Source organism: Telmatherina bonti (assembly GCF_933228915.1).
Source record: "Telmatherina bonti genome assembly, chromosome: 9".
Taxonomy (NCBI): Eukaryota; Metazoa; Chordata; class Actinopteri; order Atheriniformes; family Telmatherinidae; genus Telmatherina; species Telmatherina bonti.
This window is the reverse complement of record NC_136627.1, coordinates 25027446-25038695: the sequence shown is the minus strand read 5'-3', so window position 1 is coordinate 25038695 and position 11250 is coordinate 25027446. Positions and strand designations below refer to the sequence as shown.

At 37.8% G+C, this 11250-nt stretch overlaps 2 protein-coding genes across 2 annotated transcripts in view; both read right to left on the bottom strand.

Moving 5' to 3' along the window:
• Positions 1 to 578: 578 nt before the first annotated feature.
• LOC306760449 (ADP-ribosylation factor-like protein 14) lies at positions 579 to 2503 on the bottom strand. Its single transcript, XM_079246286.1, has 2 exons — positions 2108 to 2503; positions 579 to 1609 (listed from the first exon to the last, which is right to left on the bottom strand). The coding sequence occupies exons 1-2, from the start codon at positions 2420 to 2422 to the stop codon at positions 1301 to 1303; spliced, it is 624 nt and encodes a 207-aa protein (XP_079102412.1). The 5' UTR covers positions 2423 to 2503; the 3' UTR covers positions 579 to 1300.
• A 1708-nt stretch (positions 2504 to 4211) lies between these two features.
• Positions 4212 to 11250, bottom strand: part of ppm1lb (protein phosphatase, Mg2+/Mn2+ dependent, 1Lb) — a 44602-nt gene continuing 37563 nt past the window's right edge. Inside the window, exons 3-4 of the mRNA XM_079246900.1 lie at positions 8092 to 8253; positions 4212 to 6316 (exon numbers count right to left, since the gene is read on the bottom strand). Of these exons, the coding sequence (XP_079103026.1) occupies positions 5976 to 6316; positions 8092 to 8253 (503 nt within the window). The 3' untranslated portion in view covers positions 4212 to 5975. The remainder of the gene's footprint in view (positions 6317 to 8091; positions 8254 to 11250) is intronic.

Sequence of the window (11250 nt, the reverse complement as noted above, 5' to 3'; positions counted from 1 at the left end):
TACGAATACCAACACCAACAAGCACATTCAAAGTCGCTTACACCCCTTTTATTTTACCCCCTATACTTGTGCTCAGTTTGATCTTTAGCCAGTTGCGATGACCATGTGTGTATGCCATGTGACTGGCTGATTATCTACTTATGTTAACAAGAAATTCTATTGGTTTACCTAATAAACTGGCTATTTAAATCCTACAGTAGAAGTGAAATGTTTGGACACTCTTAGCCATTAAATCCAATGGGATAGTGTGACCAAACATTGAAATGGTACTGTACTGTATGTAGATCAGCAAGGTTGTAATACCACCTGCTCAAAATAGACGGTTACACCAAATAAGTTTTGTGCCAACTTATTTTTAGAGGGCCAGACTACAAAGTAACTGGAGGGAAAATTATCTTTATTAATTTGTTATGTCTGTTTCTAGTAAACTGTTCTTGCAGCAAAATAAACATAAGCTCTGGAAATTAACTTAATGGTATAATACAAGGTCTCCACTTCAACACACTTTACTTGACTGTACTGCAGCTATTACACATGTAAAGAGAGATTAGTCCTTTTGATGTCAATTTATTCCACCTTATTCAACTTCACATAATTGTATATCAGCGCAACAGACAAAACAATACTTGATCAGCCCATCAGTCGAGATGCCTTGTACTTTAAAACCATACAGTGTATGAATTAATTCTTGTGACTCATTAAAATACACTTGGGATCCTAATATGAGGATACATTTTTAACATAAACCATTTTCTTTTCAAAGACAATTTCTATTAATTCCAAAAAAACAGAATAAATTAATAATCTGCACAGAATCAAATTTCTGACCTTGGGAGGTTAAAAATATTTCATTTTGTGGATATTATCTTGCCAATTCAGCATACTCTCAGTATATCCTGTCATTGTTGTTTCAAATCAATATAGAGCTTGCCTTGAACAGTTTTGCATTAATATGAATAATTAAAGTTAGAATACATTTCATTTAGTCATGGGAATGTGGCGCATAAAACACATTTAACAGTTTCATGTCTTTGAAAAATGTTTGAATAATGTCAAACATGGAGGCTGCTGATGACACCATGTGACTGTTTTCTCAAAACTGCCCTGAGAATCAAAGATATCTGACAAAATCATTATCACCAGCTGAAGACACTCTGCTCCCGCCACGATTCCTGCAAAGTTGTTCCAGACACATCAACTCTAAATGTTTGTGTCGTATTTTCATATTCTGTCAGATTCTACAGATGAACTGCACATGGAGGGAGGAGTCATAAACATGATAAAATCAAATGAGAATCTGTCAACTAGCACAGCGCAAGATTTTTTTCACTGTGGCAAAGCTAAAGCCTTTTGACTTCATCTTAACTTTAATGTCCTCTTTAGTCTGTCTCAATGGAGTCTTCATCAGATAAAGCATTCTCCTGAAACCTTCTTCTAGTCCCATCCCTGTGGTGGCTGAACACAGCTGGATGAACCAAGCCCTGCCATCACACACTTTTTGCAAGTCCAGTTTCAGGCAGAGTTCCTCGGGGCTTAAAGCATGCGGAAGGTCTTGTTTGTTTGCCAGAATCACAAGGGGAACACCTCTGAGACTCTTGTTTCTCAGGACCTAGAAAGTGGAGCAAACAACACAAGGGATATTTTTAGTATGACAGCAAAAAAAAAACAACTTTTAATATGAACTTATTCATCATAGTATTTGTAATACTTTTATCATTACACTTCCCAGTTTATTAGTAGTATAAACAATATCATACATCTTAGGGTGGTTTTTTTTTTCAAAAAAAGAATTAGACATTTTTGTGTTTTTGTCCAAGTCAGAACTATTATATAATATCTATAACTGGAACACAAACAGCAGATTCTTTGTTTCCAAAACAATGCAGTTGCAGTGTATCATACTTTTAAAAATTAATAGCAAAAATATATATTAAACATAGTCCTGTATGACTATTAAAGTAGTGATACATGCACTGTAGTTTTTGTTTACATGTTTAAGGGAAAAACAGCTCTGCTTTGACTTTTCATATAACAATGTTATTATATATATCTGCGTGTGTGAATCGTGCATTTGTTGTTGAAATATTAAAATCACTGTATAAATTACACGATGCAGCTCCTTCCGGGACTCGTCCAGCCGCTTTTCATCCCAGCTGTCCACCACAAACACCAGTCCAGCCGTGTCGGGATAAAGATACTTCCAGTTGGGCCTCATTTTCTTCTGACCCCCGACATCCCACACCGTCAGGCCTGGGCTCTTCCTGTCTGTTTCCAGCGTTTCCACGTTAAATCCCACAGTCGGCACAGTTTTCACGCTCTCGTTGTACTTGAGTTTGTAGAGCAGAGTGGACTTTCCTGAGCCATCCAGGCCCAGCATCAGGACCTGGGCTTGTTTCTGAGGCTTGGCTCCATGGATACCCATGTATACAGCTCGAGGATATAACTATCCAGAAAACTATTATTTCTTCTTACGTCTCCCTGTAAAGTATTCTGTCCGTACCCAATGGCCTCTTCTTTGTTGTGGCAGCTTTTAATGTTTGGTCTCTTAAAAAGGAACAGGGGTCTGCCCACCCTCCACACCCACTCATGATGTCAAAGAATTCCTTCTGTCCCTGCGTTGCTTTCAGTAATGCTATTTATATCCAAGGTGACTTCTGCCAATAGGGGTCGGTTCCAGTGTTGGTTCAGTGTCAGACTAAGCCTATTCTTTCATCTTGGAACTAGAAGAAGGAGAAAATGAGCCATGTCCTGTCATTTTTCCTGCTGGCTAATGTTTTCTATCGTGTGTGAACGCTTTCTGCGACTTGTACAGCTCCTTTACAGCTTAACTTTTAGACAGTGTTAGCTTGTATCCGCTTCAGGTTGCAGAAATCCCGTTTGTATGTCACATAAATACCGGTTAACGTCGTCACACACCTGCCCCAGATCATCACCAGGAACCTGGAGGGGTTATTAGCTCTTGGCTGGATTTCTAATTGTAGACATGTAGGAGCTATTTTGGTAGCATCTGCTGATGAATTGATGTGATTTATTTTTCGACTTGTATTTGCCGAAAGAACAGCTTCTAGAAACTTGTGGAAATAAAAATTCTGTTGACTTTTGTCATGAGTTTCAAATAGATATTTTTCAATTACTTCATTGCATTTTCTTCAAGGGGTTTTGTTGCCAGTAATTAATAGCCTGTAAGAACCTTATAAATCTTTGCAATATGTCTATGTTACCCATCTGTCAGTAGGAATAAATAAGTGTTAATAGTATCATAAAGATATAGTATCATAATAGTATCATAAAGATATAGTTGGGTTAACATGTTTATAGTCACTTTATATATATATATATATATATATATATATATATATATATATATATATATATATATATATATATATATATATATATATATATATATATACACACGATTTTTTAACAAGAATATTAATAAGACCATTAGATGTGTGGCATTAAACTCAAATTTACAGAGAAACTAACTTTTTAAAAAATTATTAACACTCGATTTTAATGATTAAATTAATAGGATTTCTACTTTATGACTCATTTACCATTAGCTATGCCATAGATTTATTCATTATTTATCATCCATGCATTCATCTCCAGTAGACTAGATTACTGGAATGGTCTTTTATCCAGGACATCCCAAAAAGAGCATTAAACATGTACACCTCAGTTTTCTCCACAGGTTGGCGGGGCTCTACTTTAGAGATAGGGTGAAAAGCTCGGTCCTCAGGGAGAAGCCTCTGCTCCTCCGCATTGAGGAGCCAGTTGAGGTGGCTCGGACATCTGGTTAGGATGCCTCCTGGACGCCTCCCTGGTGAGGTGTTCCGGGCACGTCTCTGTGGGAAGAGACCTCGGGGAAGACCCAGGACATGCTGGAGAGATAATATCTCTCGGCTGGCCTGGGAATGCCTTGGGATCTTTCCTGATAAGCTAACAAATGTGGCTGGGGAAGAGGGAAGTGGGGAGAATGATGAATTATGAGACCAAAACTGCAGCAACCATTATGCTGCACTGCAGCAGCCTTTAGCCAATGTTTGCACCAAAAAAAGGACAAAATAATTATTTAAACACAACATATCTTGTGCAGAATGTACACAAACTAAATATTTATTTTCTGTAATATTTCCATTTTACAGTAGTTTCTATCTGTGCACTCATTTGGTGATTAAAAAAAAATCAAGAACACACAATTTGATTTAATCACTTCTCATTTTAATGTTTTGCTTGTGATTTACATCTTAAAATGAGCCTTTTTTAAAATTGAGTTTATTTAAGTAAACAAAAACAACTACACAAACATTCTGTAAAGTACATTACAAAGGAAAAATGTGATCTGGAAAAAAACCCCAAAACAAAACAACGAGTTTCATCTGGTATACAGCTGAAGTTAATTCAGGAACGGATGCATGTCAAACATTGTGTGTGCTAACATGGGAGAAGGTATGTACATTCATCTTATAGTCTCTTGGAGACATTTCTGCATCGTTACTCCACATTTTGTTTAAAGTCCAACCCCAATGGCGTGCCCTGTGATTGACTGCATAACATCAGCAGATTTGGCAGCAGAAAAAACATAAGGCAACAATAACTCATTCAAAGGTTTAATATGTCTTAATTTCCAGTCTAGAGAAAAGTAAATGTGATATGAATTAGGATGAGGGACTTTTCTCTCAGTGAAGGTCGTCATGTCAATGGCTAACTTTTAGTTTAGGCATATTAATCTCTCAGATGTTGACAGCATATTGATAACATAGGAAAAGCCAGAGAGGAAAATAGCATGTCAACATCATATTTTAATTTTAAAAAAGTACTTAAATCAAACATATAAATGACTAAATTTGCATTACTGCCATTAAGCATGATCACAAATATTTCATTTGATAATTGTTTAAAATATTCTTTTAAGAAAAGAAATCTTCAAAACAAATCATTTGCAGTCAGTCATAGTCAGATGTCATTACATCATCACTATTATGTTAAAAGTTATAGTCATTTTTATTACACGCTGATAGACTACAGTTACATTTTACATTAATATTAGTCACACAGATCTTGAGAAGCTGGGTTCGAACAGTTACAGATTAATCTTTCAGCTTTAAAATGTCTGAAGATGCAAAAAAGAGGCATGAGTCTTTATCAATAATCCTTTCAAATGAAGACAATATTTAAACTCATAAAACACACACACACAAAAAAAAAAAAAAAGAAGAAAAAAGCACATCGGAAAATGCATCATCTTCTCATACAGCCAGATTTTCACGTGCAGCTAGGATATAAAAATGTGGTCAATTCTATTGCTGTAAGAGCTTTAACATGAGGGAGCACAAGCTTTATCAACATTTTTGTTGGCAAATTAAAAAGAGAATTCATGTCGACAATTTATACATATACAATTGAAAATAAGTTGCCACGATGTTAAACCACTTACACTTCAGTGCATCACTTTGTTGATACATTTAGATCATGTGGACACAATGTGAGAAAACTAAAGATTTAAGTTTGATGCTCTCGCAACGAAACAACTAAACTATCAAGCTGTCACATATCTGTCATCACTGGTAAGACAATGACCTCGTAAATGTGAGGTTTGTGTGCAAGTTTACCATGAAGGGAAATCAGTTGCCATTTTGCCTTTCATTCGCTCTCAAACACATGTGCGCACACACAGGCATGTGTAGACTCACTAGCGAATCCACAGCTGCACAAAGCTAAACCTTTATTTGCATAAGTGACCCATCTGTCATTACAATATCTCAAAAGTTTGGCCAAACTTAGTGAAAGTCATGTTTATTGTGTCACTTGTACTACAGTAAAAGTGAAGAGGAGGGGGCGGGGTTTGATGAAGGGGAACTGCTGTGAACGTCTTCGATGGAAATACTTCTTACTGAAAAAACAATCTTTCACTTTAAGCCTATTTTTTATCTGAATACAAACATAGATGCAATCTGATGGGTAGGTGACTATTTTTCATTGGTTTTGCCTTTAAACTTGACCACCATTACTGTGATGTTGTCAGGGCAACCACGGTAGAAGGACTGGAGGACGATGCTCTTGGCGCCAAAGTGTGGCTCGTCCAGTCGTTCCCTGATGAAGCGAACCGCCTCCTCGTTGCTGAAGGTGTCCCACAGGCCATCTGATGCCAGGATCATGAACTCGGGCTGCAGCTTGTTCAGGTCAAAGGACATGATGTCAGGATCAGGAACAACCACGTTTAGGTTTTTCAGAGGGTAATCGCCGAGAGACCTGGACATAGCCAAGATGCCCTGCACACGCCATGAGCCATTGAAACTGATGAAGCCACCTGTGGATGAAGGCAGAGTGGAGATGCCAGGATGGAGAGGAAGAGGGAAGAAAAAAGGTGGATGTCAACAGGAGTAAATCAGATAAAAGAGAAAAGTGAAAAATTATAAGAAATTTAAAAGTGAGTAAAAAAAAAAATAGAAAAAAGGAGTTGAAGAGTTGAGAAGAAGAGTAAAGAAACATCAAAGTGACACTAAAAGATCTGGCATTGTGTATTTTTTCCCTTATTTTATAAACTAATTACATCATATTAAAGACCAAATTCAAAAGTTGATCACCAGATGATTCTTTTTTTTTTTCCCTTTAAACTCACTCTCTGGTCTGTGTTGGAGTTGCTTTTGTTGGATACTTTTTAGATCATGTCATATGTGTAAGTACAGCTTTGTGTCCTCTGGGATTTCCACACATTTCTAAGCAGGGAATTCTACTGGAAATGAGAGGAAATGAAGGGTGCAAACTTCTATCTTTGGTTGCAGTATCCTCCTCTCAAAAGACACCAGCTGGATTTTCTTTTTTCAAAGTTCAAACCATGACTATAAATATTGATGTCAGCCAAGAAAAAAAAGCATATGATGTAACTTTCCTTTATAAAATGCATCGATTTAGCTTTATCATAACAGGGCTCTATTCCTGGAACACTATGAGGGACAAAACTTAGCAGTTCATGGTTGCTGCATGTCATTAAACTGCATATATGTATGTGTGTTTACAAAACAAAGAAGCCATCTTTATTTGATTCCTTTCTGGGTTTGTATTTTTACTGTCAGTCTTGTTTATTAAACTGCAGCATATCAATAAAAATCCTTGACATGAAATAGAAAGTAGGAAATATCTTTGTAAAACAGCCACAGACAGAAAAACCTTAATAAATGCATGAAAATATGTCAGTGCATACACTTAAGGCCAATAAAAGAAAAAATAAACAAAAGTCCCTCTCCAAAGGACACATTTAATTACAGTTTTTAGGGTAATCTTCACCAAACTGTTAATTTATTTGATTTACTTTGGTGTCAATGTGCCTAAATGATCAAATTTGGGGGATTTGTTAGTGGTTTGGGTCAGTTTTGCAGCTCAACTGGGAGTTTAATGACAGTGATACTTAAACTAAAGCTCAATTTTAAAAAAAAACAAAAACAAAACACAGCTCATGCTGAGAGCAGTTGTTTTTTTTTTTTTCTTATTTATTTATTTATTTATTTTTGTTATTTCAGAGCAATACTATCCCTTTAATCTCGCACCGAAGGGTTTGAAATGACATACATATGAATACATTTATACAACTACTGGCTGCATTTTGTGTTGCACAGCGTGTCTGAGAAGCAGAATTTATTACTTGAGCTTTGGGTGCCTAACCTGCTGAGGGTCACACTGACAACACTAAACTCAGCCATTAGGTGGAGATGTTGGGCTTTCCTAAATGATGGGTTTGTCAGTCTGCTGAGAAACTCTCAGCACAACATACAGATAGAGCTGGAGTGAGAATTATGACGACAAATAAACCTCAAATAATTTCCACTGTCTGGCTGGAATTGATAAAACGCTGCTTTAGAAGAAGACTGTCTTATCAGACAGTAGGTTTTGATGTCGGGCTGAGACACAAGATGTGGAAAAAACACAAAAACTCAACAAAATAAAAAGCACTATAATGATTCTGAGCTTTGATCATGAGACGACTCATTTTACACTTTCATGACAACAATCTGGCCTCTGGTTTGCCCTGAAGTTATAACGAAAGCTTTGTTCTTCTGCTCGGAAGTAAAATTGCAGTTTTCTCACCAGCCTTCTTGATCCTCTTGCGTTCCTTGAGCTGGTAAGGTTTGTGGTCATGCGATAGGGGAATGGCGTTGCCGTCTTTATCGCACAAAACTCCGCGTGAGTCTCCTACATTGGCCACTGTCAACTCCTTATCAGACAGCAGAGCGACCAGACATGTAGTGCCTGAAGCAGAAGGAGGAGAAGACGGGGCAAAACGTGGAGAGGGAACAATGGGAGAAGAGAAGGGGAAAGGAAACAGAAGAATATCACATAAAATTCATGGTAGCCCACAGCTGACACATTTCTTTTCCAAACATCAAGTGTTGTTAGTGAAAATGTCAGGAGATTGCCCGAGTCCTTTGGATTCATCCTCGGGGAACAACGAACGTCTGCAAAATTTTAAGGCTGTCAGTCAAATGATGGCCGAGATATTTCTGTCTATGCCAAAGTGGGGAAGCAACTGACACGCTGACAGGAGATTCATGCTCGCCCATATTGCTATAAATCCATTTCTATTAAATATTACATGATAGCTACAAAAACTACTATCTAGAACTTAATGTAATATCTAAAGCCCTTTAAATACAGGATTATCAATTCAAAACATAAATAATCAAAGATAAAAATGGGAAATATTTTATTATACATACTGCCAGGAAAATAGAGCTTATTAGTCTCCTCTCCAGCAGTAAGTGAAAGTTAACACTGTGGAAAGAAAGCAGCACATGAAAGCATGTGCTATCAAGGCAAAAAAGTCTTTGAAGTAATATCTCCTTCTTAAACAATTCTCCCACATGTCTTTATTTCTTCTTCCTCTCTTTGTTTAGCTTCCCAGCCAGGCAGAACTGAATCTGAGGCCTATTGTATGAGATCCAAACTCATACAGAGAGAAAGTACAGATCTGCCTGGTTGGCCATCTGCTCAAACAGAGTAAAGACAAACTGGGGAGTGGGAGATGGGAGCAAAGGGGAAAGGGATACAGAACAGAGAAAACAGGGAGTCCCACCTCCCATGGACGGACCACCCGGACAGAGAGGGATGATGTAGAGGGAGAAAGAAAAGGAAAGTAGGACACACAGCAGTCACACCCAGCATCCAAGTATTAAAAATATGCTTGTAAAAGGTTAACAAAAACAAAAAAAACAAAGCTGGTTTGAATGCCATTTAAAAGAATGTGAATGACCTACTAACATTTCCGACTTAGCAAAGGTTTATATCTTGTTGAGATGTTGACCGGTGATTACAGTTCGCCTCAGAGATTTTAAATTTAGCTGAACAAATTAAGAGCATCTCCAGTTTGATGGGTCCTTCTAGGTCAGTTCTTCCAACCTGGACCTGATACAGTTGGTTTATATGCTAATATGAGGGAACAGGCTGCAGGGGATCCAGATGACAGAAGGTGGAAGAACAGGAAGGGTGTAGAGCTGAATGAAGGGCAGAAACACAATGAAAACAGTACAACTATGATTTTGATAACTTAATAAAGCTGCAGGTTATAAAAAATAAGCAATGACAAGGGAAACGGCTGACGAGAACACTACACAGATGGAAGAGAAGGCTTAGATCTCAAATGTCAGTGACCAGTTTAGTTCTTAAAAAAAAAAAAAAGGAAAATCTTGCATTTAGTTTCATCATTGTATGCATCCAGTAATCCTGCAGCTGCTGCTGCTTGTGCGAATGGCTACTGCAGCACTCTGCCATGCTGTCCAGCTAATTATCCTTATCTAGTTCGTATGGTGATGGAGATAATGGACTGAGGTACTTTCCAAGCACACGCTTCCCCAATTACCCCGACCATGCCAAACACACATTCAGAATTTCCCATTAAAATGGCACCATAGCCCAATCGCACTCCTCGGTTGATGCTAATTATCAGCTTTGCTTGGCCAGACAAACCTTCAACACTCCAATAAGATTAACATCTCGGCCCCTATTCGTCCTCCACTTCAATTTATATCAATCTGCAAATTCAGTCAGTTTGCAAACTGACAGGACATCATTGAGCTTCCAAATATGTCAGTTTCCATGAAAAATAAAGTATGCAGGGTCGCACTGGAGTCTATCCCAGCAATCACTGGACGAGAAGGTGGTACACCCTGGACAGGTAGCCAGTCCATCACAGGGCCAAACGGAGAGACAAACAACCATTCACACTCACACTCACTCCTAGGGACAGTTTAGAGTAACCAATTAACCTAACATGCATGTCTTTGGACGGTGGGAGGGAGCCAGAGCACCCGGAGAGAACCCACGTAAGGCAAAGCTATTATTTTCCATTAAACTATAGGATCTGATTTGAAAGTGTTGTAATTTTAGTATATTATGACTACGTAAGATTGTCACAACATAAAGTCCTGTGGATCACAAAGGGGTTTGAAAACAATGCGCCACTAATTTCTACTGCAGAACAAGAGCATTTGTCTTTATCTGATATTTGTTTACCTTTGTCATAACTGATGTCAACATCACATACGGTGAAACCCATCCACCTGCAGTATTGGTATATATACCTGTTATGACAGAATTAATTTCCCCCTCATTTAAAGGGGGTGATCATCAGTTCTTTCCAGACACAATCCAATATTTGTCTTAAAACAAATTCAGTTCTTGGAAAATTGAGGGTGTAATGCAGCAAAGTTTACAAAATCTACATAGAAAAGGATTTGTCTCTGGTCAAGCTACATCCAGTTGGCTTTACACAGCCAACTGGATGTAAAGGAACAAAATGTGTTTTTTCATCAGGCCTTGTGAGGCTTAAAGCATTTTAAGCAACACGACAAATAATTTAGTAAATCATGATACAACTCTGATGAAAATGAGAGCCAAACAGAACAGAGCTTAAACTGCTGGACTGATCTCCAGTCCATCACGGGTCCAACACAGAGAGACAAACAACTATTCATGCACACAATCACTCTTATGGGAGAATTTAAAGTGATCAATTAAATTAACATGCATATCTTTGGACAGTGGGAAGAAGCCCACTGGAATACTGTACATCAAAATACTTATATTTTGCGAAGATTAACACTTATGTCACTTGGCATAGCTTTTCCATTTGTCAAAGCCTGGAAAAAAAAGAGTAGGTCACTTCATCATACTGACTCATGCCTCCTCCTGTTCTTCTCTGACCTGGAAATCATACCTCCTCCATCATCTTAGAGGACCCCCTAATCTTTT